This window comes from Zygotorulaspora mrakii, chromosome 6 (assembly GCF_013402915.1).
Source record: "Zygotorulaspora mrakii chromosome 6, complete sequence".
Taxonomy (NCBI): Eukaryota; Fungi; Ascomycota; class Saccharomycetes; order Saccharomycetales; family Saccharomycetaceae; genus Zygotorulaspora; species Zygotorulaspora mrakii.
The window spans coordinates 1,045,849-1,072,622 of NC_050724.1; the positions used below are offsets into that span (position 1 = coordinate 1,045,849).

Below are 26,774 nucleotides of genomic sequence, written 5' to 3' on the forward strand. Positions count from 1 at the left end.
ATATGTATTATTGTTTTGAAGGAAAAACATCAAATTACAATATCAACAATGTAAAAATTTCCTATTATAATTATTCATTAGTGGTGAAAATCTATGAGATTCATGAGATATATATACATATAAATGCTGCCTAACGAGATGGTTTACAATCCAGTTACCTTATCCGGTTGCCAATCCAACCCTAGTCTCTGGTACACTTGTGCCTGACAATGTGACCAAAGTTTCGCTTTTTCATCCTTCGTCAATGAAATCTTTCCCACAGTTTGATTCGAACCAGTCGATAAATTAGGTTTTTCGTTATTCTGATGCTCGTTACTCTTGTTAAAGTTTTTCAGCTGTAAATTTTTCATCAAAGTTTTCCTCAATAAGCTTGCGCTTCCATTATTCTTGGAGACCGGTGATCTTTTTTCGTTTACTGGAATAAAACTTGGTGGTGGCATATTAGGTCTCTTCAAATTTTGTTGCAGCTCTTGTTGCAGCTTCAATTTTTTGAATTCCGAGCATCGATGCTTGAAATCGTACCTACATTGCGCCTCCACTGCAATATTCAACAAGTAATTCTCTATAATATTTCTCCACTCTGGCTTTGATAAATGCATTATTGGTTCATTCTTACCGGTGATATGCTCATGTCTTTTCCTTGCTGATGTGACTGTATATCTTGCACTTGTTAATTTGAATTGGAAATCCAAATTCGCCTCTAAATACAAATCAGAATTGACAAGTGTTTCAATGATAAAGTCGTCCGAAGAGCTTAATGGCAGCAACTGAAATCTAAAATTAGGTAGATTTGGATGATTAGCTATTATCGAGGGTAGTTGATTTCCCCATTCCGGTCTTGGGTTTTCAATAATTAATAGCGATCTTATGTCGTTTAGTTCCCAGTCCAACAATTCTCGTTCGGTAAACTTTGGTCTACCATTGCACAGCAAATTAGACGGTTCCCCTAGCAGAATCTCTGGAGGATACATATCGAGGAACGTTTTCGGAAGCGCGTCTTCCAAACTCACCTGAGTGACTATTTTCTGAGACGGCAGCAACGAGCTTTCACGCGTGCTCTGCGTATATACCGTCATCGGTTGTGAGAATATACTTGACGCTCCATCCGACATCACACTTCTGCTATCCAGAACGCTGCTGGCTCTGCTGCTGCGCGGCGTCCTCACAGACGGCGAGTTAGAGCTCGCTGTCGACAGCGACCCAGCGCCTGCACCGTTCGACGACTGTAAAAGCCGTTTGCGAATCTCATCTCTGGCACGGTCTGCGTATTCCGGTGGCGCGTTCACAAAGTTCGCTGCCTCCAGCTTTATAGGAGACGGCAGCATTGTGCCCGCCTGCTGCGACGGCAGATCCTGGCGGGGCTGGTACATCGGCTGCTCTCTCGAACCCGAGCTTCCTGCCATCGCAAAGTCCTCAGGGATCGACTGCAACGCGCCGTTGTTCACAGGCGCCACATGGCCCCCAACATGGACATGCCTCCTCCCCAGCCCTTGCACTTTGGTGCTCGCAGGGGGTGGTGATACAAACATCGACTTGACCTATATGTAACCTTGCTTGCTTTCTCTGTTCTACTATTCCACAAGGAGAAAAATACTGATTGTTGAAATCGACTCTATCCTTGTCACCAGAATCTCTTGAGGGGAAATTGTCCTGAGGTCAATTCTTTTAAATTACAATAATTTTTTTTTTCAAACAGGAACCACGATCACACAACTTCTGTCCTCTCTGTGGTCCGGAGTGCGTACCGAGTGTGGGTACAAAGATGGCTTCGGAACGACTTGAAAAACAACACCAATCTGAAGCGGTTTGTACGGCATATTCTGGCGCCCGCCCACAACGGCCCAGCAAATGTTGTAGAGGCCGCTGCGTGAAATCAGCAAAAAGAAGTTTGCAGTTTTTCCGGCCGGATTTACTATCTGAGCACCTGTGCACCTTTTTCATAGCCGTTTCAAAGGAGGTCCGCCCCACCACCCGCTTCTTTTGTTTCGGGGTACACCATTTCGGCAGCGCTACGGATGTTTCTCCTGTGACTGTAGAAACGTCGGATAAATGTACTAAACGGAAGAGGGGAGACAATTGTTGGGATTCCCGTGCCCCTCCTCTGAGACTTGAGAGATGTTCCGGGGAGCGGAATATTTGTCAAGACATATCCGAATGCGGAGATTTTTCTCGAATGAAAAGGGGAAGTGGACCAAAAAGAAGGGGAGGAGGGGCGGGGCAGCGTTCTCCACCCCGCCGTAACTTGGAGACCGGGTGGCGGAGGGGTGGAGTATCGTTTTTCCTTTTGCAGGGTTCGGAGCAATATGCCCCGTGTCGTGCGCAAATGGCAGGTATGTTTGATGGTTTTGGGCTGTGAGTGCAGATGATTGGTCCCTCATTTGCATTTCCCCCGCTTCTGGGGAAACTATACCACCAGAAAGCTCCGTGGATTCGCGTGAGTGTGGGGCGAATAAGGTAACTTTAATTTTCGGAGCACTGTGCTCCTTTGGCGAGACGACGTGCGAGGTGATAATCTTGCATTTTGCATGTGAGACAACCCGTGGGTCTGCTGGTGCGCGAGCGCGAGAGGCGCTAAAAATAAATGTTTTCTCCGAAGCGGGGAGTCGAACCCCGGTTTCCACGGTGAGAGCGTGATGTGATAGCCGTTACACTACATCGGATTAGTACTTGTTATGTTATGAGACAGATAGGAGCGGATCAGACGGTGTTGGTTTGAGAACGTTTTTGGGTTTGCCGAATGTAATTATCGTAGTGCATGATATATGTAATGCTACAGCTATAAATGGATCAGCGGCTATTAGCCATTAGCCATTACTCTCACGATTGCTTTGAGCTTAAAGTAAGGTAGAAGAATTTAACATTTGGAAAGGAGGTTGGCTTCGGAGCTGTGGGTAATGGCTTGGTTATACATTGATGAGAGTATAAAGAGGTTTAGTTGTAGAGATATATATAAGTCGTTCGTTGTCAGATTCCTGAATTGTAAGCGTCTCGCGATAGATTTATCGTCCGATTTCTTTCCAGGATCATTTGCATGGTTGGTATCATATTATGCTAGAGCACAGGCGAGTAAGTAATATTGCAGTTGGCCACTAATTGATGGAATATAATTTGATTATATTGATTATGGAATACGTGTTGATATTCTGATGCAAACTAGATGTTTAAAAAGAGGACCTAAAATATATTTGGAGAATAAGTTATCTTAGAGTTGTCGACAGTAACTTGGTTACACATTGATGACAATATTGTGATGTTCAGTTATAGAGATATATAAGTCGTTGATTTCCTATCTCATAAAGTGAGGTAAAGCTAAATGAATTTAGATTGAATATCTTGAAAAGATGCCAGTACTTATACCGGACGTTCTGCACCTACTGAACTATAAGACAGAACGACAGGCGAAGAATTTTCACTGTCATCAGCTCGGTCATGCCATTTTTCCAATTCCGTATAATCCACATCACATCGCGCCACTGATCGCCACAAGGTAGACTCATGACTTGCAAACATCCCGCGATGGACTAACAGAGGGCAACTGTCCCAAAATAACCGATTTTTGTGAGGCTTCAGCTGACTCCAATCGTTTCGTTGTTTCAGTTTGATGTCATGATGGACTGTGGTTTTTGACGTCTTTAGATCATTTCTATAACAAACTATATTGCTGTTTGATGTCTCCATGAAGTCTCCACTATTAATTCTATCTGCGATGTTGAAAGCTCCCTCTATTTGATCTAGATTGCGTACCCCTTGACTGTTGATATCTACCTCTGTTGTTAAATCTTTGAGAATAATTTCCAGAGTCGTTGTACCTACTCCCTTGATTATAGCCCTTGTCCGAGGAGTAATTATAGCTGTTGTAGCTATTGTTATAATTGTTGTTATAGTGGTCGTTATTATTGTAACCGTTACCGTGTTCGTTGTTGTTTCCGAATTGACTTGGGTATTGATTTGCAGTGGCATTCGATTGTGCAAAATAAAAGAAAGCTCTGAAACCACCAACCCGTGGCTGGTATTGGGTTATGCCACTGGGCCCTACCGGCACTACGTTTTGTTTCATCGTATTTTCAAAGTTCCATTGTGATGATCTACTGAAATTCTGGTTGCTGTACTTGTACTTTATAGAGTCAATATCGTAGTTGTTGAGAACAGCTTCGCTTGGAATGAAACCATTCAAAATAACTGACTTATTTCGACTGGGCAATTCAGGAAATTTATACCTCATTTTCAAAAATAGATTTGTTGACAATTCCGGCAATGAACCTGTTTGAATAGGACATGATAATTTACTGTTTATCACAAACCCTTCGTTATCCACCATAACGTTGCCACTTAATCCACTTTTGAAATGTTGAAATTTCAACTCAAAGTCTTTTTGTTCTGAAAGCTCCTTGTATAATTTTTTTGCAAATTTCTCGTAGTTGACATTTTTATTGCTTATAAGAAGGATTGGATCTTTACGGACATTTCTTGATTTTTCATCTTCTGTCAGTAAAGTATACTGTGCTCTTACTACTTTCAAAAGTCTAGTGGCATCAATAAAGGGTAATAGAGCAATGCCTTGCCAGGACATTTTTTTACCATTCATATCTATGGGAAATTCAGCAGGATAGAAGTCTATGATTTCAGATGTAGGTTCACTCATTAAAGGTCTGAAAATTTCAGGTAACGTATGTCCCGATGCTGCTGGTAAAACACTCATTAGTTGTTCATAAGGTAAAAATGGTGTTCCCTTTTCAAATTTCACTTCCATATTGGAAAAACCGAAAAAATCCGAGGCAAATGGAGCATAATGATATGGATAATACCAGTCCCACGATGCACAACCTTGATAATAATATGCAAGAACCCATGACACACCCTCTATATAACATCTTACTAAATCTTTCCTTAGTGCTTCAATTTGGTCACGCTCAATGTTAAATTTAGCTAGATAGTATCTCTCTCTGTAGCCAGACTCAAAAAGTTTGACGACAGCATCTGAATCAAATACTCCAGCTTTCATATCACCATGAGAAACGATCGGTACCTCTTCCGTCTTAATACCGAGTGACTTTTGATCTGGAACATCTTTTTTTAGAGCACTGGAGTTTTCTTCACCATCATTTTCACCATCATTTTCATCGTCATCGTCGTCTTCTTCTTCAACTTCCTTCTTAACTTCCTCTTCAATTTCTTTCCCCAATTCGTCTGTGATTGTTGAGTGCGCTTCTGTGTCTCGTTTTTTACTTTGTCTTTCGGATTTTTCCTCTTCTTCCAGCTCTAACTTATGCTTCTTGGCAATTAGCTTCTTTTTCATCATATCTGCGACAGTGAAATTAGCTTTATTTGCATCATCAATAACTTTCTCCATATTGCCCTTGCTAATTTCTTCAACTAAACTGTTATTCTTATCACTCTGTGCTTTAACGATGGCGATAGCTTCAGCATTTCCCTCATTAGCGAGCATTATCTCCTTCTTCAAATTGACCATGTCACTTGTAGTTAGATTCCACGATCCTTTAGCTAATTCACCATTGGTGTCGTATAGCTGTAATTGCTCGTTGAAAACTGTTGGATGCCTATCTTGGCCCTTTGACATATTCTTTTGCATTTTTCTTCGTTGAGCCGCTTCTTGTTTCCTCACCTCTTGAATATGTCTCGTCTTAAAAATATCGGGTTCACGATATCCTAGCTGTTGCAACAGCATTTCGACAGATTCCAAATTAAGATTACCATCACAAGTCATGTATGTTTTCATACCTGGCAAAACTGATTTCCATATATCTAACAGTATGTCAATACTATTTTCCCTGACATCCAAACTTGGTAAATGAGGCAAAAAATCATTACCACAGAAAAAACACATAAAGACCCAATCATCTATGGCTCTTTCTAAGTCGAATGGGAATGGTAACTTTGGCACCCACAATTCAGCTGCTAAGTATTCCCTTAGGGCACTGACATGTAACCACAAAAATGGCTTTTCAGAATCTTGCTTCGCTAACAATTGTTTTTCTTCTTCCGTCATATTCAAGGTGTCCTTAAAATTATGCTTACGCCTATTATTTTGTGCAAAAACGTCTTCTCTCAGAATTTTGAAATGTGGTTCATGTGTGGCCAAACCCAAGAAAATTAAATCTGCATCCAAACCATATATACAATGTGTCGTATTAGGATTATATTGCGGATCTGCACGTTGGGATCTAATAAAATTCATGATTTTATGTTCACCTTCACCAGGGACAGTAGCATCACTTATAACAACCTGTAAATTCTTCCAGCCTGGATCCGTTGCCAATTTAAATGATATCCAATACCTTAAGGCAGCTGCCAATTTATCCATAAACGGTGTTCCTGGGGTAATGGCATTAGAATCCCAGGTCTTCTTACTTTTTACAGAGTGATCAATAGTCTCACCTACTTGTTCACGTTGTCTCAGGACTTCTTCACGGGCCTCATTTTCCAATTGTGCATCCCTAGCACTTCTAAAACGACGAGCTCTTTGTTGATTCATCTTTGCACGAGGAGCAACACCATCAACAGCTATTACAAGGACTTTCCGCGGTCTTGCCATGTTAAGCACTCTATTCGTATATTCAAACACAGCTAGAAGCATTTCATCTTCAGTTTCCGGAGGCGGCTTGTTCTCAGGATGAGAGCACGGATGAACAATACCGTTCATATCCAGATACAGATTGTCAAGTTCTCCATTAGGATTTGCTGCAGCATAATCAATTGGCAAAGCAACACCATCAACGACGGGCGGTTGTTCCTCCAAAACAGGAGAAATAATCTTTGGATACTTTCTAGAAAGCCATCTAAAAAATGATGGAACACCCATAGGAAATGCACCGTGAGGTAGAACTACTGTTTTGATTCAATTTTATCTGAACTATACCTTTGCCTGATATTTACTGTATAACTTAGTTGAAATATGCCCAAGTTCATCATCGGAAAGTCTAAGTGAAAGAAAGAATATCATCGCGGAAAATTTCAAAGGTACGTACAACACGACCCCCCAATAAACTTAAAACTGTTATATGATTAAAGGATGTGAATTGATCCAAACACAAGTTAAGTCATCAATGATATGGTTGAATCTGAGGTTGAATCTCGTGAATATTTCGAAGCATATACGTTTTTATATGTACGTGCATAAATGACTCAGGTTTTGCAACGTTATCTGTTCCAGAGGATAGCAGTACGGAACAAGAGCACGCACCCTGTCAAAATTGGAATTGAGGAGCTGAGATTCAAGAAGAAGACACAGGCTATCACAAATGGGTCGATAGCATTACGGGACTACTACGAATGGCATAAGCTATCTGATATAATGGTGAGTGAGACATTTTTCACGCATCGTGGCAAATGCGGAGGCCTAGGTCGTTCTCCCTCATCACAGAATGATTTACTTCTTTACGACCCCATAATGACACACTGTATTGCGAAATGGCTATTGGTGAACTACAAATTAAATTCATATCCATATCATGATCTCAACATAGTTAATATCTATGCAGATTTGCGACAGTCTTTACAAATTGCGAAAACGATGATGACATATTTCAAAGCGGTTTTATCGGATACAATGTTTGAGCGGATTAGGTTCATAATGGTCCCTTTATATGACCATAAGCATGCACAGGTTGAAAAAATTCGACAGGAAATACCAGGCGAGATCGAGCTAATAACTGATGATGCAATTTTTTTATCTCAAGGGCAGGACGGGATTGGACAAGCCAGTCCACTCGTAATTGAAGATCCAGTCTCAATTATAATGCTCAATGACGTTATGAAAAATTTGTCTCACGATGTGATTAAATATTCTTACGAGAAAAATAAATGGGAACAGGGTTACCTAGAATTTGATAGTCATGGCAACAAGCGATTAGAATTTCAAGACAGTGTTGATTTTTGGTGTAAATTTGCTATTGAGAATACTCTGGAGGATCAAATTCCTTCGAGGCAGAATCCAAATCAAACCGTGTACATCCCAACAAGATTGGCACAACTGTTCGAAATGATTAGAAAATTCGCACCTCAGCACCGATTTTTTGCCGTTGACGAACCTCAAAGGTGGAATCCAAGTGTCACGTCAATGTTAAGGCTCTTGCTCGGGTACAATCCAATAAGAGGTAGTAAGGTCATGAAACAACGGCAAGGAATTGAACTTGAGGATCCAGTATTTATGCCGGATTTCACTCAAGTGCAGCAGATGTATATGAATATAAACGGTATGGGCAAAATAAGTGAGATTAACGATTTAGGCGAATTCGTTGATAAATGGGTAAATCTGGGTAACGACTACAAAAATGCGAATATTACAATGGATCAATTAGTATCGCAGCTAAAAATGATCAATGAAAGCACGTTGGCAACAATACACTCAAATTGAAAAGGGTAAAATTAAAAACTGAAACTAAAAAATAAAACTCAAAATCCATAATCCATGATCCATAATCTATAATTTTAACAAAAAATACAAAATAAAAAAAAAATGAAAACTTTTATTACTGGGATTCCTTAAGCGAAGCTTGTTCTAGTTTTACAGTCGTCGTGTCTGTGCCAGTACGTGAGCGTGTACTTGCTTTCCTTCTGAAAAAACTCAAGAAAGCATTTTTCGTTGAATGATTACTCTTCTCATCGTCTTCAGACGTTCCCTCCCCCGAATACTTTTCCTTCTCCAGATCCTGTAACGTCTCTGGATCGACATGACCCCTCGTAATCTTGATAGTAACCTCTCTACCTCTGAAGGCTAACCCTGGATGGAATACTGTCAGTATAGTGGTTGCCGCCGCCATCATTAAGGCGTCCAGAATGATAAAATAATTCTCGTGGGTAATCAGATTGCCGCCCCATCCCTCTGCCAACTCTGCCAACCTATAGCAACAACGAACAAAGATAAGGAAAACCGCCAACGCTAGTGCAAACGGGAAGTAATGGAACACCCATCTGTCAGGGTTGAGCCTCACATGCTGGAACTTTTTTCTGTACATGTAATCGATCTCTGTCTGCGGAATCTTGAACAACGACCAGCTCAGTCTGTTGACCCCCGCGTGATCTATGCGGGTCTGGACAAACACCTTGTAGAACAGGTGGAGCATCAAACATATGAAGATAGTCATCGAGGCCACTTGCACTGCCAACCCCCCCACAAATATATTGTCCCCCACATCGGTGTTTGTGCCCGAAGTAGCAGCCGAACCACTCTGACCACCGCCGGCCGCCTGGATGACCAGCGATATGATGTCGCATGCTATGAAAATGTACGAGTACGCCATCGGAGACGGAAGCAGCGAGAACCGGTGGCCGTAGATCTCTATGAGCTTGGCTAGCTGGTAGTAGACACCACCCATCGTGAAGACGGGCGCGATGGTCAGACACACCATCTGCATCAAAAACGGATCGATCTTGAACACATTGTAGTGCGATATAACTCTTCCGACATACCCGATAACCTCCATGATTCCGGCGCACATAAACGCGATGGAAAACCAGTACTGTTTCCACCACACCATCGTGGTGTGGAATGCCAGCAGCAAAGACCAAATGACAAGCATTGCTATGTTGAACGCCAGGTTCGGCACCATGCCACTATACATCGACACCGGCGAAATCCCGTCTACAACGGGCCCCGTGCCATCTGAGCTGGAATCCGATCCAGAGTCTCTCGCGCTTAATAGCGCACCATAAGCAGCTTCTAACAACATGGCTGCCGACTACAAACTGCGAACTATGAACTGCTACCTGTAAAGACTAAGATCTAATAATGTCACACCCAACAACGACCTCACCTCAAGAGCCCTAAATTGCCCATGCCGCACACACACTCGCATATATATACATATTCAAATATATATATATATATATAAATATATATACATATACGTATGCACGTAAATATGTGTACCACCATAGTCATGCTTGAATATGCATATTCAACCATAATAGAGCGCACTGCGTTGAGCACATACTTAACCAGGACGGTTATAGTAGAAGACGTCCGCCGATCTATTTGATTTTATTTTTTTTTCCATTTTTTCATCCATTCTTAGATCGTGGATATCTAGCGAACTGGCCAATTAATCACTGCAGCCTGCGAGATAAAGGGTCAATATTCATGCTGGCGTCATAGAAAACAACGCATCGAAGTGCATACGTCGCCACGGGCTGAAGAGCTCAAACGGAAATACCGCCGTTTTCCGCTCAAATGCGCGCCCGTTTATTTTTGCTTAGAGTATTTTTCAGTTCCAAACTCCGTGCATCTCGTGTTCGGAGGGCCGGACAGTTCGGAAGGGGCGTAGCGGCCAGCGCAGATAACTGACTCCGCTTCCGTGCACCGCGGAGAGCGACGGTGGCTGCAAACACGCAGAGGCCACGGTGCCGGGTTGCGTGGAAGGCCGGAAATACGCAATGGGAGCGGAGGAGTATGCTGTGTTGCGTCATTCTGCACCCCTCTTACCCCTCCGCTCGCTATGCGCGACTCGTCCCTGCGCTTACATCTGTGGCAACGTGCTTTTTGTTGGGCCCTAACAACAGCCTGAAACCTCGGCGGCTACCTTTGGTGGGGACCCGGCGGGGTCTTAGTCTGGCGTTGCCCTCAACAGGCGCAACTGCGGCTTTGCGCTCACGTAGGACGGGGGGGGGGAATGGTGGCTTGGTTGATAGATCTTGTTCCGTTTGGGAGACCGGCCGAGCAGTTGGCCGGACAAGGCACCGGGTTGTCCGGATCTAGGATTTGCGAACATTCACGTGACACTGGTGGTCACGTGATCACCACGCGGGCACCGTTTTCCAGCGGTTCCCGGCTTTCGCGCTCGTGGAGGGCGATGTGGCGCCAAATGGTTAGAGCTGATCCAACGGAACCCAGGGGGGAGCTATGAAAGGGGCTGGAGATGTGGTCAGCGGTAGATGCTCATCGCGTTAAGTAAAGCCTCTAGTAGTACAGCCGATAATACAGAAGACAGGGAAACAATAGGCAAGGTGATAAGCGAGGGTTTGGGATGGTAGAAGAGGCCGGCAAAGATACAGGTGCTGGCAACAGCGGTGGGAGCGGGGTAAGCGCCGCTAGCGAGGCCCATGTTCCAAATGGCGCCCAGGTGTACGATAATCCATACGACGGCAGGAGTTATAATCTAAAGGCGTGGCTGTTTGATGTTGTTATTTTTATTCTGGACACTCTGTTCACCATTTTTTTCAGAGAAATAAAGGTCCGCGGTGGGCACAATGTCCCGCCAGTGGGCACACCGACTATACTGGTTTGCGCTCCGCATGCAAACCAGTTTATCGATCCATCGTTGGTTATGGTGACCACGAGAAAGCTCTCGCGGTACGACAAATCGCGACAGGTGTGTTTTGTGACAGCTGAGTCCAGTCTTAAGAAGAAGTTTGTGTCACTTTTCGGTGTTTCCACGGGCGCCATACCTGTGCCAAGAGCCCAGGATAACTTGCAGTTCGTTGATTCGCGTATTAAAATCTACTGCCCTGATTTCAACGATCCCACGCTGATCAAGGGAAAGTATGAATATGAGTCTGACGAGCTGGAGGGCTTCGACAAGTTGTTCAAGCCTAAATCTTTACTTGGTTTACCAAATTATCTTGGTAATGCTCAGATAGCTGAAATTATTGATGGTCGGACCCTCAGAATTGCAGCTCCCTTCAAGTTCAAATCAAATAAAAAGATAAGAGCTCTATTGACGGAGGGAACGAATTTCAACTATGCTGCAAAGATCGACAATTCGAAGGTTTTCCAGAACGTTTTCAACCATTTGCATACAAAGGGCTGCGTAGGTATATTTCCCGAAGGGGGCTCTCACGATAGGCCATCGTTACTTCCAATAAAAGCGGGTGTCGCAATAATGGCTCTTGGCGCAACTGCAGCTGATCCGTCGATGAATGTTGCGGTTGTTCCATGTGGGTTACACTATTTTCACAGGGATAAATTCAGATCGAGGGCTGTATTGGAATACGGCGAACCGATAATCGTTGATGGTGAAATGGGTAAGCGGTACTCGCAAAATCCACGTGAAACTGTTTCTGATTTATTGCAAACTATAACGAAATCTCTCTACTCTGTGACTGAAAATGCTCCAGACTTTGAGACCTTGATGACCATTCAAGCTGCGAGAAGACTTTATCAACCTGTGAGAAGTAAAACGGCTTTATCATTGGTTGTAGAAGTCAATAGAAGATTATTATTTGGTTATTCTATATTTAAGGATGATCCAAGAGTTGTCCATCTGAAAAAAATGGTTTCTGCCTATAACAGTACTTTGGACTCACTAGGGCTAAAAGACCATCAGGTCGAAGAACTGAAAACCGAAACAAAAGATATTATAAGAGGTGTGTTCACATTAGTGTCAAGGATCGTAAGACTGTTTGTTTTCATAGCTCTCTCGCTCCCCGGATCTATACTTTTCACTCCCATTTTCATATCATGCCGCTGGTACGCTAGGAAGAAGGCTCAGGATGGCTTGAAAAAATCATTGGTCAAGATTAAGGGTACAGATTTACTTGCTACCTGGAAATTATTATTCGCTTTGGTATTCGCTCCCATCCTTTACATTACTTATTCTCTGCTTCTTGTATTCCTATATGTGAGAAACAATAGATGGATTATAAGGATGTGGGTTCCTTCAAACAACATATTCATTCAGTTTTTTTATTTCTATGCTTTATTGGTTTTGACAACTTATTCAAGCTTGAAAACTGGCGAAATAGGTATGGATCTTTTTAAGTCATTACCACCACTCTTTATCACTCTAATTTATCCTGGTAAAAAAATAAGTCAGTTGAAAAGTATGCGTAAGCAGTTGAGTGCAGAAGTAACTGGTGTTTGTACCGAATTGGGTCCGAAAGTTTTCCCTAATTTCAAAAGCCTTGTTAAAGATGAATACGAAAAAGAGGAAGCTAGCAAATCACACGATATAAATCCTGCCTTCAGATACACCCTATCCATGGCATCACAGGAACTACATGAATCACAGGTACCGAAGGAACGTAGCCGTTCAAGTTCTACCAGTTCAAGTGAATATTCTGCATCTAATTCTCTATCAAAAGTTAATTCTAGGGGTTCTCTCACGGATATTCCTATATTTGCCGATGGTAGACAGCCAAGCAGTGAGTCTGATGACGAGATTGATTTAACAACCGAGGACAATGATGGTTCAAAAATATCTTCCATGATCAGATCAAAGTGGGAACACGAAAAAAATGACTAATGATTTATATGTGTGTAAATGATTTTATGTAATTACTATTCTGAACAAAAAAGAAAGACATTTGATTTCAATCTTCACCAATGGGTATTTCATCCTTCAAAACCTTGTTTAGTTTTATTCTTAACTCAGTATGCGCATCACCCTTTAACACGTCTGATATGAACCATACATCACACTCTAGTTGAACCATTTGCAATGCACCCTTCAATACTCCACATAAAATATTAGAGTACCACAATTGTTTCATTGCATCCATAGGTAATTCAACAAAATCGCTCAGTGGATTTTCATCAATGATGAGAGAAAATGCATCTTTTTCAGGTGAAAAATTAGTTACTTGTGGTGTCATATTAAGAAAAATTTTGAATGCACATTTACTTATGGCTTCACTCGTTTTCACCATATTTTCACAACGAGGCAATGCTGTTTTTGCTAAGAAATCTTCAATTAATCTTACTCCTATATTATAACCCATACTAAATAACTGTTTGTTAACTTTTTGGAAATCTCGTTGATAGTCTATGCAAAGTTGTGATACAATGGAACCGTATGTTAAAGTAAAGAGTTCTGCGTTAACCTTCTCTGTTCTATTTTTCCACACGTCCTCTCCCATAATCTTGAGAGACCTCAGCTGTGCTGATCCTGATGATTTACTAGACATTGAGGAAAATATACCTTACTGGGAACAACCTTAATCTGTTGTGGTTACCTTTATTTGAGACGTCGAAGCTATCGATATCAATGACTTTAGCATCAAAAGATAAATCAATACTACCTTTCTGCAAAGATAATGTAAGCAAAGTCACGTGATGCATAGAACAAACAAATTTTCCAAATTTTAAAATTCCTACCCTACATAAAGATAATATATCTATTCGCTGGTAAGACGACGAGACGTGGCTATTCCTTGTCCAGCAAATTGTCGAGGATGTCTTGGAATTTACCATGTGAAGCTTTGTTAGCCTTTTTCAGGATTGTCTCGGCGACGCTGTAGGCGTGTTCTTGATCCTTTGATTGATAATCGTACAAATTACCCAGACTGATGTAGGCTTCTGCTACTTCAACCCATGTTTCCGGTTCGTCTGATATTTTCCCCTTTTCTAAATATTTCAGGGCCTCTTTTGTATATTTTAAAGCATTTCGTTGAGCATTGATGCAGTCTTTACTGGCTGATTGCTTCTTTGGATCTTCCTCTTCATCACCATATTGCAAACGCATGAATTCACTGGACGGTTCTTCAGCAAATTTTAAATATAGGTGCCCGATGGATCTGGCAGTGTCGTGGTACAACTTGGAGTCCTTTTCTTTAATATGTTGTAATAATTGGATCATCTGTTCTCTTAGCCATTTGTAATTCTCCGGAACGGATTTTTGCAATTTAAACAAGGGGTGAGATGGAGATAATTCAATTTTTTCCAACTCCTCTTCGTCGTCACTGTCCAAACCTTCATCGATATCATCCTCGTGGCCGAAGTTTTCTACAATATCCAATAAATCATCTAGCATTTGCAACACCTCAGACGATAATTGCAAATCATCATCGTAAATATTGAAGTTCTTCTTTGCAATTTCCAATTGGTCATCAAGATCTACGTCAAACCTCTTGCCAGTACTCTTCACATTCAATTGAGATATGTATTCCAAGGGTATCCTCTGGATAATAATCTTTGCCTTGACGAGATTCAATAATGCCGAATCTGGGAAACTGCTCTGCCCCAGTTCACATCTCTCCAGAGCATTATCGAAAAATCCTTTTACCAATTTTTCATCCTTCGAGTCGCCATCCTCACCGGCTTTGAAAATAGTTAATTCAGACAACGCTAGGGCGTAAATCGAGTGAAACTCACCGCTCAATGATGCCTTTACGGCCGCATCCTCACTCGACTGGCGCAACAATCTGTCACATTCGTGGACGATACCATTCAAGACCATCTCACTCTCCCTATCAGAGGCAAAATACGTCTTCCACAGGCCCTTCAGCTGAGAAAACTCATTATCCAAGTCGGCATTTTCGTCCATTTCAACACTCAGTTGATCCGCACCCGGTGTTGCATCCCTGGAGTCCGTTGCCTGCTTTTCCTCCAACTTTCTCTTCTTCTCCTTGCTCTTCTGACCCAATCCCAAAGCTCTCTTTGCCATTATTTCCTCTACTTTCTCTTTCAGCGTTTGCTCAAGCTACGTACGCCAGGAAACACTCTTCCACAGACAGCCTGCCTCCTTTCCTGGCTACTATTTATACATGTGCGGGCTCCTCTCTATATATCTGCAGAATACATAAACATCTCATATTGTTCAAAGACGTAAACGATAAAATAGAATGATAATTCAAGACATTGGCCAGGAAAAAGAAACAACGTTCCTCACTGAAAAGAAAAATCGGCTGCACATTCGTCAAGTATCAACCATTTTATTACGAAAAAACATTCATTTGTATTCTCTACTTTCAATCGCATCACATAACAACACAGCGTGCGCATCACATCACATCATAGCACGTCCAGTCTGCAGCACGATTGCCTGATTTGTGTAGTTTTTTCAGTGGGAAAAATGAATAAAAAATAAATATGTTATCATGCCTTTCCAGCGAAGCAGCAAAAACCCAAAATTGAGTTGATGAAAATAATGACATGTCCGGCGCGGTTTTTATGTCCCCTACACAACCGGACACTCACAATGCCGTTACCGCGAACACATGACTGCCCGTACACAGCGATAGACAATTGCCATTTTCATTTTTTCTAGATGCAAACGCACGTGACATACTTTTTCTTTTCTGAAGAGTGGAAAGAAGAATGGTATACGAATCAGCGATGAGAAAGCCACAGTGAAGTGAAATATTCCAATAGCTTGAGGGATGACAGCTGGAAGAAGATCGTGTTGAGCTCTTCGACTTGGACCACATACATATATAGTTGCGCGTACATAGACTGATTGCTAGGTGGAAGCAGGATTGAGTGATACTGAGCTTTTTCTTCTTGGTAGTAAATCACAAATATACATTATGTCCGTGTCACCAATGATAGTGGCCGCTGATTGCACCGGGCAAGTTACGTTGGTGGTAGGCACAAACGCAATTGGCGTTACTCGTGGAAGAATCAATGGTATCTTGAAAGCGGGAGCATCTGCGGTGGTCGTCAATCCGAGTGATGGACATGTGAAAGGGCTTCTGGGTCAATTTGGCAAGCATGAGTTGTTCCAGCTCGTCAACAGAAAATTCGAATTGTCTGACCTGACCAGACTGGGGCGTCCAGTGGTGGCTAAAGTAGTCGACAGGGTTTTTGTTAACTTGGCAATGGACCAATGGCCCTTGGCCAAGGATATATACGATCAATGTGTCAAGTTGAGAATTCCTGTCAATACACTGCAAAGACCAGAGTACTCAACTTTCCATTTGCTTTCTACGTATACGGATCCAAAGGGGAGCGGGCTGCAGATAGCTGTGACTACCAACGGCCAAGGTTGTCTTCTGGCCAACCGGATCAAGAGGGAAATTGTGTCTTCCCTGCCTGGTAATATTTCAGAAGTGGTGTCAAATATGGGTAGTTTGCGTAACCACATCATCAACGAAGACCAGAAATTGCTTCTACAACAGCACTATCAAAGCACCAGTGAGCTGGCTGTGGCCGAAAATGGGTGGTATGGACTGGCTGATGACGGTTGGGAAAGCCATAAACTTAACACATTGGTCCATGAGTTTGATATGACAGAAAGAGAGCAAAAGCTCAAGAGAACAAGGTGGCTTTCACAAGTTATGGAGTATTACCCATTGAGTAAACTAGCTGATCTTTCTTTGGAGGAGCTGGAGAATAAAGATATCGCTGTCTTGAAAAACAAAGCGACAGGCAAGGCAGAAGGCCAGCAAAAAGGTCAGGCAACTGACATAGGCATGAGAAGCAATGATAGAGACCAGAAGTCTGTCTCTTTGTTAGAAACACAATCCGCAGAAAACATCAAAAATTCGCAACAAGAAAAAGGCTCTATATCCCTGGTTGGCAGCGGTCCGGGGTCAATTTCTATGCTTACTCTTGGTGCACTTCAAGAGATCAAACGTGCTGATTTAATTCTGGCGGATAAATTGGTTCCGCAAGCCGTTCTTGATTTGATTCCCAGTACAACAGAGACTTTCATCGCACGCAAATTTCCAGGGAACGCTGAAAGAGCGCAGGAAGAACTATTGGAGAAGGGTCTTGCAGGTCTTGAAAATGGATTAAAAGTTGTACGATTGAAGCAAGGTGATCCGTTTATCTTTGGTCGCGGTGGTGAAGAATACTCGTTTTTCACCCAACACGGCTACCAACCTATAGTGCTACCAGGATTAAGTTCCTCCTTGGCATCTACGGTGGTATCAAACATACCCGCAACGCAAAGAGATGTCGCAGATCAAGTACTAATCTGCACTGGTACTGGTAGGAAAGGTGCTTTGCCGGTTATCCCGGAATATGTTCCCACAAGAACAACAATTTTCTTGATGGCTTTACATAGGGCTGTTGTACTTATAGAGGCATTGGACCAACACAACTGGGACTTAAACACTCCAGCTGCAATAATTGAGAGGGCTTCCTGTAAAGATCAAAGAGTAACAAGAACACTACTGAAATATGTTCCCGAGGTTGTAGAAGAGATTGGTTCAAGACCCCCAGGACTATTAGTTGTCGGAAAGGCTGTTACTGCATTATTATCAAAAAACGCATCTTCATTCGACGACTCGAACAAATATTCTGTCGAAGAAGGCTATCAAACCTTCAGCATTGACTCCAGTTTGATCGTGTAATATATTTATTTTCCATTTTAGTCATACAAGTAATATTTAGTAACGCTGTTTTGGTGCATCACTTCTCTTGCTCTAACGGGAAATTAGTCCAAGTGTATTTAGGATTTCACTGGCTTTTTCAGCCGAGCTGGAAAATATTTCTTTATCTGATTGCAAGATCTCTTTAGGTATGTTATCCTTTCCTGCTGCTGCTTCTGGTTTACTGTACACAGTTTCCTCCGGGACACCTTGATGCTAACTTCTAGACTCACGTACAACAGTTATACCGGTTACCCTTAAAGAAGTGGCAATGCGGTCATATAAAGTGGTAATCCGGCTTGTGCCCTTAAAAGATGAACGCTTAAATATAAACTTGCTCGAAGTATGTACTTTAAGATGAGGTGGCGTTGTTGAAGAACAGTTGCCGTGTTGTGGGCTAAGTTGGAGAAATAATACAATGTTTGACATTTCTGTTTAGCCGCTCAGATAAGAATTGCGCAAATATAGCGACATACCTCTTGGATCCCATATAAAAGGTGCAGATAATAGTACGCATGCCATTACCAAACCTCTTAGAAGTGATTAGGTAGACTTGCAAAAATGGTGAAACTAAGAAGACCACGATGTGAAAAAGTAGTGAAGAAGCTACAATGGAATAGAGTTTAATGCCATTGCTGTGGATGTACCATCAGCTGGCCAAGCGGTGAAGGTGCGGTTCTTAAACTCTGAATTCTACAAAAAACATTTGAAACAGCCTGGATTGATGGCACTCACAAATTTCGATATGTATAGTGCTGGTCTGTTTTTCACACTTTTTGATTGTCATCTTCAAGTACCTGTTTAACAAGGCACTGTCAGCTGATCTACAAAAGCTGAAATTTACGGTACTCGTGCACATTGGTTTTAAAAATTACGCACAATCGAAAACACAGTTCTTGACGAGTATTGAAGGCTTTATTTAATGATCAGTGATGCTTTTCAAAAGGTTTTTACAGCACAGTGCCAAAAAGATTGGATTTGCCTTCGATATTGATGGTGTTTTATTGAGAAGTAAAAATCCAATCGCTGGTGCCGGCGAGGCACTAAGAACACTGAACAAAAATAAAATCCCGTATATCCTGTTGACTAACGGTGGCGGACAATTAGAGGAGGAGCGTGCTGCTTTCATTTCCAAGGTATTGGAAGTGCCAATTTCTCCATTGCAAGTCGTACTAAGTCATTCTCCTTATAAGGCGCTGGTCGGTAAATATGATAGAATTCTTGCCGTGGGAACTCCTTCGGTAAGACGAGTAGCCAAACACTATGGTTTTAAGGACGTTGTCCATTTGTCAGACATAGTGAGGTACAACAGAGATATTACACCTTTCAGTGGGTTAAGCGATAAGCAGTTACTTGAATATTCCGAGGATATTCCCGACATTGACAGAAAAAGATTTGATGCAGTCTTAGTATTCAATGACCCTCATGATTGGGCTGCTGACATCCAAATCATTTCAGATGCCCTCAATAGCGAAGATGGAATGCTCAACACTCTAAGGAAAGAAACCTCATGTAAGCCTTCGATACCAATTTATTTCTCTAACAGAGATTTTCTGTGGGCCAATAATTACTCTCTAAATAGATTTGGTCAGGGTGCATTCCGTTCACTAGTAAGACAATTGTACTGTGAGATGAATAACAAACTGCCTCTAGAAGATTTCACCATTGGTAAACCAACGAAGTTGACGTATGATTTTGCCCATCACATTCTGATAGATTGGAACCAGAAGCTGGTCACCGGGAATATTGAGGGTGAAAAGCAAGATTTACCAACTTTAGGTGTAGAACCCGAACAGTCACCATTCGATGAAGTGTTCATGGTCGGCGATAATCCAGCAAGTGACATTATCGGAGCTCAGGAATACGGTTGGAAGAGTTGTCTCGTTAGAACAGGTGTTTATAAAGACGACACTTCAAGGTTGGGTAGCGTGAAGCCAACAATGATTGTCGATAACGTATACGAAGCTGTAAAGTCTGTGTTGGAGAGTAACAGAGTAACAGAGTAACCTCGAATACCGCTCGTCATCACTGCACCGAATCCTCCCGCCTCCCGCCTCCCGCCTCCCTGCTCGGTCTGCCGAACCCACTTGACTAATGTATATTCAAAGCAAAAGCAGCTGCTGCACAATTATGATTCATAAGGCAACCATTGATATAAGTGTCATAAAGATTTTTTATCGATATCGATATCGATTTGATCATTGATGTGATTATTGATGTGATCATACTTATTATTAAAAAAATGATTATAGAATATCCAACCTGTATGTGTAACTTAAATAGACAAAAATTCTTGTTCCGTATCTATCAAAAGCACATTCTGAAATTAAATTTGAATCTTTGGAACCCTTGTTTGTTCCGCCGCCAATTTATCAGCATTTCTTTTATGCATGTCCTCCTTGCAGGATGTTAGCCCTTCACAAGCATGATTTTCCATCAGTCTATGCTTTGAACAGTAATGACCTTTGCAAAAGTTGCAGTCACCTATAAACTTTGAAGCTGGATTATTACACTTTGAAAAATAGCATGTATTTTTCTTCTTCTTGGAAGATTTCTTAGTAACTCGGCTACTATTTGCCGTTCCCTCCTTAGGGCTATTACCGCCACCGCGGCTACTGTCACAACCATAATCACCATTTGATCCCAAGTGTTCCTCTTTATTCACAAAACTTCCCTCATCGTGGTTCGCTACTGAAGATCTCTCTAAAACTCCCTCTCCTTCTTTCATATCGCCACCTATTCTAAACTCATCAATGTTTGTGTCTGTCATATCGTCTTATCAAGCCTTTTTTTCCTTTCCGTTGGTAGTAATGATGATGTCCTCCCAATAAAACTTCAATAGTTTCTCAGTGCAATGGAAAAACCACCTACTTGTTTAACTTTTAATATCAAAGAAACGTTATATATTTCTTTATCAATAGAATTACAAATCTTTTATATACTCTAAAGTCCTGATAGGGAAACGCTCCGCCCCGGAAGGGGCGACATGACAGTTAACCGAAAGGAAATGGGGCGGTTATGGTGGATTCGCACCGAATATTCGAACATATTACAACTGTATTATCTGGAATAGCATTACTCTTTTCATTGTCGTCACAAAGAAAGCAGGTGATGATACTCCGGAGAATGGTGTTTAATGCATCGAGCGGGAGATCGACAAGCCTGTCTACGTGTGATAATACCTTCGGAAAGAGGGGCACCATGCTCTTACCCAGGGAAATAGGTCTTTCGGATAAGAGACTATTTGCTGTGAGAATAGTGGCCTTGAGTTCATGAAACGATATCCAATGAGCTATCTGGAAGATTTATGTTTGTGCTTATTAAGTTGTGAATATTTTAAAATCTATTTAAAGTAAAGACTCTGATGTGTGTAATGCAACTATGCCTATAAATCATCCATGATGCTATTCAAGTTGATGGGTTGACCAGGCTTGAAAGCTGGAAGTCCCAAATACGGACACCCAGAACATCTGAATGCATCTCCCAGGGAGCAAGAACCGCAACCACCGATTCTCTTACCTTGGATGGTGAAATCGATCTCAGTAAGATCCTCGTCAGTCAGCTTCACTACGGTATCCTGCTTTTTCCTTACAGCCTCAACTTCATTTTCTTCCTGCTCTTTTAGACCACAAGTGCAGTCCTTGCAGGCTTTCTTCCTCTTGGTTTTGGTCATTTTACATGTGATCATGGTGATTCCATCATTTTCTTGATCATTCTTTGTTATCAGCTCTTCTTCTTCGATCAACTCGTCCGCAACCTCTAAATTTTTGAGAAACTGTGCTTTAAACTGCTGAGCCTCTTCATCGGAATCATCATCCAAATCGTCGATGTGTCTAGCAATCTTAACAGGCTCCTCGGATTTTCTTTTGAAAACAGGTAGTTTCGCGCTAGGCGATTTTTTAAATCTTGGTAAGTTCTTTGGAGCTGAGTTCTTGTTCCTTGCTTTTAACGGTATAACAGCGGGGCCTTGGCTCAGATTTGTACTGTTTTTCTTCCAAACATACCTTTCCTTGTCTCGACTTATATCAAACCCATTAATGAGAGCATCGACTTTATAAACATCGCTGAGACCGAAAAATAGTCCTCCATCCTTTAACGAATCTGCTATTACTGGCACAAGCTTTGATGGGAACTTTATTTCCTCCGCTGATTCCGGTGTAATATAATAAATAACGTCATACTTTCCTTTTGCCAAAGTTGCAGATTCATCATTGAGTTTGTTGATTAGAAACTGATCCTCCACATTGACACCTTCAGAGGCAGCTTCTTGCGCCACTTTGATTACTTTTTCTGGAGTGGTAGTCACCGCAGGATGTATCAATACTAATGCTGATTTGCCCTCTGTCATAGTGCCGCTATTTAGTTTCACTTTTAATATTCTATAAGCTAGTGATGGCTCTATGTCAACTATTGCGGTAGGATTCAATACCAAATAGCAAGTATAAGAGTTTTATTCATCCCAGAAATGATAGATGACTTGGAAATTTTTTTTTCTTTACTTTTCCGCGATGACTTCCTTTTTCTAATCAATTAGTAATTATGAAGGTCTTTTCACTTCCCGTGATATCACATGTTAAATACTATTACAGCTATTGAAAAGTAGTACTAAAATTATAAATCGGCATAGTCTAGCGACGCAGATATTATGAGTTAAGCATGAGAGCCGCAACTGATGATGGTTTTAATGCGAATTGTACATGACCTAATGTCTTGACCTTATGCGAATGATTGCGCTATACTTTGAATGAGCACGGTGGTCATTTCTTCAAAGTTTGTTTAGCTTCATTGCCTTCGTCATCGTCATCATCGTCATCATCGTCGTCGTCGTCGTCATCGTCATCATCGTCATCATCATCATCATCATCATCATCGTCATCGTCATCTTCTCCATCCCCCTCTTTACATAATTTCGATTTTGCGCCTTCATCGTCATCGTCGTCTTCGTCATCGTCTTCATCGTCTTCATCGTCTTCGTCGAGCTCTTTTTCATCCTTTGGATAACCACCTAGTGTCATGACAACCTTGTCCACGATTTCATTCCCATCCATCATGCCACCTAAACCAATGTCACCATTAATTCCCATAACCTTTTCGGAAGGTTTGAAAACTGTTATCCATGGCATGTCTTCCTTGATGATCTTCAGTTGTTTCTTTGTCATGGTGGAATTGTACGTGCTGCTAACCATTGAAGGTGCCAAAAAAATGGGAAACATCGGGTTCCATGCTCTTATAACACTCGTAAGTAAGTTATCACATAATCCCAGCGCAATTTTTGACAACGTGTTAGCAGTAAGGGGTGCAACAACTAATATATCTGCCCACCTACGTAGTTCTATGTGCAGAACAGGATCGGTACGCTGCTTCCAGATGTCCCATTCATCTCTGTCCACCCATATTTGAATATGGGGTGGCAACTCAGCTTGCAATGCAGCTGAGCAGGAAGGTCCACTGATTATGGTAGGTGTGCCAGGTGTAAGGCTTGAAGTACTGCCTACCCTCTGAGGTAGTTTTTCCTGGGATTGCTGTATTTGTGATTGTTGCAGCTGTTGCTTTATCTCTTGTTGCTGTTGTTGCTGAACAGGATTTAGATTACTCCCCGGCAAATTCGAAACCGCAGGCATCGTTCCCGAGCATACTCTGGAATCCGATGGCGTTTCACCACCGCCATATCTTTTGGTGTACCTCTTGGAAAAAAACCTCTCTGCAGACTGGGTGAGTATTACCTGTATACTTACCTTATCTCTTCCATAAATCTCCTCCAGCTTCTTAATCATTAGCTTTATTTTGAAAACCGCTAATGAACCTGTTGCGCCGAACAAGATATGCAACTTACCATCATCTTGTGGCAACCTTGCGTCCAGATTCTTGGCGTTTTCTCTCTTTGGAATATTTGGTGCTACCTTTTGTCCTGTAGACTCTTCCAAAACAGCTTCCAAGATATGTTCATTATGCTTTGGTATACCGTATCCTTCTAGCTCGCCGACTGTATTATTTAGTAATTGAGGAAAACCTATCCCAGGCTTGGGACTAGTGCTATTTGATCGGGATCTTGTAGAAGGAGTATGTAAAGGATCCTCCACATAAAAATGAGGATGCTCTTCACCTTTGGTAGGCTTCCCCTCGACATCAGACCGTTTGGGCGCAAGAGGAGAATGAGAGTGCCCAATTTCTTCCGCTATTATATTGTTTATCTTGCGTTGTTCTGGTGGTAATGAAGAAGTTCTTGGCTCGCGTACCGCAGGGGCTCCTAAGGCACCAGGACTCTTGGTCTTCAAAGTAGATAGAAGGGAATTAGATTTCAATGATCTGCGACGTTCAGATGATGTGCCCATTGGCAGTGAAGCACCCCCATTTCTTTCTGCTGGGGCGTTTCCAGCATTCTTGAGCTGAGATCCTTCTGGCTCCGACTCTGAAGAAGCCCCTGGCTTCGCAGTGTTTGCTGCTTTCAAGTCACTGAAGGTGACAGTTGCAACACGTTTCAACCCCGGCTCCGGGCTATTACTGACAACAGCGCCCGAAGTACCGCTAGCATTCATGATCGATTTTGTTTGCGAACCAGCAGGGCTCACGGAATTAGCCACTTCTGGCGAGCCTAGGTTGGAAGTGGAAACTGAAACGCCGGCTGCAGGTCCGGCGTTAGTAGAACCGCCTTGAAACGAAAGCACGCTAGGGCTACTCATCGATCCATCCGGGTTAGGTTTCCTAGCAGCAGAGATAAATCTAGGAGAAACGAGACCCGAGTGTTTCTTATCCTTCGAAGGCAGCGTCATGTTATATAAAATCTAGTATATTGCTGGAAGCGATGCAGCAATTTCGATGAAGATCAAAAGTTTGACCACTGTAAACTTTTTTTTTTGCGCTCACGCTAGAGCCTGTCAACCGCTTAAGAGACAACGAAACCAGTACCCTTGTTAGTTAATAACGCCGTAGAGCCAGAAATTTATTCTGCTGATACTACAAGCCTTTTAATAGTGGTTCAGAGTACTCTGTAATACTTCTACGGCAAGCATATGCTATCCTTCTTTTTCTTACCAATTTCATCTTTGCTTCCAATTAACTGTGCGGCTTCCCGATGCAATCACATCATGTTTAACGCCATATTCGGTCACGTGGTGACAATAGATGTTTGACAGAACTGAATAAGAACTATACTATTGACTAACGTAACTTAACGTAATTGATACTAACTAATGCCACAGGAATGTCGATTAGTGTTTTTTCTTGCTGCTGTTGGCGTATCGGCCTCTTCCGATACGCACCGAGTGATGTTTCATTCCCGAAATGGCGAATGGCGAAATGAAATTATCCGCCGATCCACTACCGATCCAATCATTCAACACTTTGTCGTTATGTCTTTTTGTCCACTCGTCTTGTTTGGTCACTTTTTCGTACTCTTTTTGGTCTTGCCTGACGATGTCTGCTGAGTCAGGAGCCTTTGAATGTACAAAACCTTTCTTACCGTATCTCTTTTGCGAATTTTTGGACAACGGGCTTGCAAGTGAATATCTTACGCCTCTGTTATTCCATTGGAAATTTGCCTTGAGATGGGGTGTGATACGGCCTGTTGCTGAGTCGATAGAAACGGCACACCTCAGTACGGTTCCTTCACCTCCGCATGATGGGCAGAAATGAATTGCCTTGTCATTCTTTGGAACGGGAAACAATTTAAAACATGCATGACACCTGAGCATATAATTACGAAGTCTCTTAATTCTCAGGCCGGACATGAAATTCATAAGATTCAGGTTCATTTGCAGGGAGACATTCTGTATGGCAAAATCACCAGTTGCCAAAGCAACCTGATTTCCAGAAGCATTAAGAGCCTTCTCACGTTCGTCGTCTGTCATGGAATCAGCACAAGACCCTGTTGTATCTTCTCCGCTGTGTTTCATAATTGTCTCAGTCAAATTGTCAACAGAGATCCATTCTCCATCATCATCATCTTCAAAATACTCTCCATCTTGGCTCTTCTCAAATATTGGTTTTTCTTTGGTTTTTTCGTTTCCCTTCGTAGCCTCTTCACTACTCTGTTCGCGATCCACTTTCACCTGTTCTGGTTCCTGTTCTGATTTCTGTTGCAGTCCTGATTCAGAGTCCGCAGTGGTCTCAGCTGATTCAGATGCTAGTGCAGATTCTCTCTTAGCTCTTTGCTTTGCACCGCCTCTCCTACGATTCTTTTTTTTTTTAGGTTCTTCAGTCTTTTCTTGAATCTTTTCTTCAATCTTATCCTTGGCTTGGATTTTTGGCTTCAGATGATCTAGTGAGTCTCCAGGAAGCTTCCTGAGTCTCCAATCACCCTGGTTCAATTCAGTCTCTAGCTCATATGTTAAAGCCAGTATATGGATATCGTTTGCGCTAAGAACAGAGTAATCACCTGTGGCTTTGGCAAATGCGCTTACTCTTTTGATAGATTCAGCTGTTGGATGTCTCAATTGCAATGTACCTAGCGATTTCCAGATTTCAAGGTTCTTTCGGGCCCTCTCATCTTTAATTTCCTGAAGAACTGTCGGTGTGGTATAGAACGAAGCGGCATAGTTTTGGTAGTGGTTGTACGGTTGTGTAATTAATGGCGTAGCATCTAATACCAGGGCTTTCACATGTGCAGTACCATTACTCTCCATTTTGAAGCTTGTATCGTCTTCCAGATGCTGATGTTGCAGATTACGTTCACCAAAACTGTCTTTTTGTTCAGTCAGTGTGGTTTTTTTTATCACATCTCATCGCATCTCATCGCTTTTAAAATTTTCATAATACTGAGCATATCATATAATATGGTTAAAAACGGC

At 42.0% G+C, this 26,774-nt stretch overlaps 14 protein-coding genes and 1 non-coding gene across 15 annotated transcripts; 5 read left to right on the forward strand and 10 right to left on the reverse strand.

Annotated features, from left to right (window-relative positions):
- Nucleotides 1-143: 143 nt before the first annotated feature.
- STD1 (Std1p) lies at nt 144-1,529 on the reverse strand (the record flags this gene model as incomplete). The annotated part of the gene is made up of 1 exon (XM_037289860.1): nt 144-1,529. The coding sequence occupies one exon, from the start codon at nt 1,527-1,529 to the stop codon at nt 144-146; it is 1,386 nt and encodes a 461-aa protein (XP_037145755.1).
- Nucleotides 1,530-1,762: 233 nt separating this feature from the next.
- On the forward strand, nt 1,763-2,356 carry HG535_0F05430 (uncharacterized protein; the record flags this gene model as incomplete). The annotated part of the gene is made up of 1 exon (XM_037289861.1): nt 1,763-2,356. The coding sequence occupies one exon, from the start codon at nt 1,763-1,765 to the stop codon at nt 2,354-2,356; it is 594 nt and encodes a 197-aa protein (XP_037145756.1).
- Nucleotides 2,357-2,588: 232 nt separating this feature from the next.
- Nucleotides 2,589-2,660, reverse strand: HG535_0Ftrna9E. The gene has a single exon. It is a non-coding gene; the product is annotated as a tRNA-Glu (tRNA).
- Nucleotides 2,661-3,697: 1,037 nt separating this feature from the next.
- On the reverse strand, nt 3,698-6,820 carry RAT1 (ssRNA exonuclease RAT1; the record flags this gene model as incomplete). Its single annotated transcript, XM_037289862.1, has 1 exon — nt 3,698-6,820. One exon carries the CDS (start codon nt 6,818-6,820, stop codon nt 3,698-3,700), a length of 3,123 nt encoding a protein of 1,040 aa, XP_037145757.1.
- Nucleotides 6,821-7,138: 318 nt separating this feature from the next.
- On the forward strand, nt 7,139-8,374 carry HG535_0F05450 (type II protein arginine methyltransferase; the record flags this gene model as incomplete). The annotated part of the gene is made up of 1 exon (XM_037289863.1): nt 7,139-8,374. One exon carries the CDS (start codon nt 7,139-7,141, stop codon nt 8,372-8,374), a length of 1,236 nt encoding a protein of 411 aa, XP_037145758.1.
- A 115-nt stretch (nt 8,375-8,489) lies between these two features.
- RSB1 (phospholipid-translocating ATPase RSB1) lies at nt 8,490-9,689 on the reverse strand (the record flags this gene model as incomplete). The annotated part of the gene is made up of 1 exon (XM_037289864.1): nt 8,490-9,689. The coding sequence occupies one exon, from the start codon at nt 9,687-9,689 to the stop codon at nt 8,490-8,492; it is 1,200 nt and encodes a 399-aa protein (XP_037145759.1).
- Nucleotides 9,690-10,982: 1,293 nt separating this feature from the next.
- GPT2 (bifunctional glycerol-3-phosphate/glycerone-phosphate O-acyltransferase GPT2) lies at nt 10,983-13,199 on the forward strand (the record flags this gene model as incomplete). Its single annotated transcript, XM_037289865.1, has 1 exon — nt 10,983-13,199. One exon carries the CDS (start codon nt 10,983-10,985, stop codon nt 13,197-13,199), a length of 2,217 nt encoding a protein of 738 aa, XP_037145760.1.
- Nucleotides 13,200-13,266: 67 nt separating this feature from the next.
- On the reverse strand, nt 13,267-13,860 carry BET3 (TRAPP complex core subunit BET3; the record flags this gene model as incomplete). Its single annotated transcript, XM_037289866.1, has 1 exon — nt 13,267-13,860. The coding sequence occupies one exon, from the start codon at nt 13,858-13,860 to the stop codon at nt 13,267-13,269; it is 594 nt and encodes a 197-aa protein (XP_037145761.1).
- Nucleotides 13,861-14,099: 239 nt separating this feature from the next.
- ETT1 (Ett1p) lies at nt 14,100-15,338 on the reverse strand (the record flags this gene model as incomplete). Its single annotated transcript, XM_037289867.1, has 1 exon — nt 14,100-15,338. One exon carries the CDS (start codon nt 15,336-15,338, stop codon nt 14,100-14,102), a length of 1,239 nt encoding a protein of 412 aa, XP_037145762.1.
- An 862-nt stretch (nt 15,339-16,200) lies between these two features.
- Nucleotides 16,201-17,970, forward strand: MET1 (uroporphyrinogen-III C-methyltransferase; the record flags this gene model as incomplete). Its single annotated transcript, XM_037289868.1, has 1 exon — nt 16,201-17,970. The coding sequence occupies one exon, from the start codon at nt 16,201-16,203 to the stop codon at nt 17,968-17,970; it is 1,770 nt and encodes a 589-aa protein (XP_037145763.1).
- Nucleotides 17,971-18,920: 950 nt separating this feature from the next.
- HG535_0F05510 (uncharacterized protein) lies at nt 18,921-19,994 on the forward strand (the record flags this gene model as incomplete). The annotated part of the gene is made up of 1 exon (XM_037289869.1): nt 18,921-19,994. The coding sequence occupies one exon, from the start codon at nt 18,921-18,923 to the stop codon at nt 19,992-19,994; it is 1,074 nt and encodes a 357-aa protein (XP_037145764.1).
- Nucleotides 19,995-20,314: 320 nt separating this feature from the next.
- On the reverse strand, nt 20,315-20,758 carry TMC1 (Tmc1p; the record flags this gene model as incomplete). The annotated part of the gene is made up of 1 exon (XM_037289870.1): nt 20,315-20,758. The coding sequence occupies one exon, from the start codon at nt 20,756-20,758 to the stop codon at nt 20,315-20,317; it is 444 nt and encodes a 147-aa protein (XP_037145765.1).
- Nucleotides 20,759-21,373: 615 nt separating this feature from the next.
- Nucleotides 21,374-22,336, reverse strand: DRE2 (electron carrier DRE2; the record flags this gene model as incomplete). The annotated part of the gene is made up of 1 exon (XM_037289871.1): nt 21,374-22,336. The coding sequence occupies one exon, from the start codon at nt 22,334-22,336 to the stop codon at nt 21,374-21,376; it is 963 nt and encodes a 320-aa protein (XP_037145766.1).
- A 409-nt stretch (nt 22,337-22,745) lies between these two features.
- On the reverse strand, nt 22,746-24,758 carry VHS3 (phosphopantothenoylcysteine decarboxylase complex subunit VHS3; the record flags this gene model as incomplete). Its single annotated transcript, XM_037289872.1, has 1 exon — nt 22,746-24,758. One exon carries the CDS (start codon nt 24,756-24,758, stop codon nt 22,746-22,748), a length of 2,013 nt encoding a protein of 670 aa, XP_037145767.1.
- Nucleotides 24,759-25,196: 438 nt separating this feature from the next.
- On the reverse strand, nt 25,197-26,609 carry NOB1 (rRNA-binding endoribonuclease; the record flags this gene model as incomplete). Its single annotated transcript, XM_037289873.1, has 1 exon — nt 25,197-26,609. One exon carries the CDS (start codon nt 26,607-26,609, stop codon nt 25,197-25,199), a length of 1,413 nt encoding a protein of 470 aa, XP_037145768.1.
- Nucleotides 26,610-26,774: the final 165 nt, after the last annotated feature.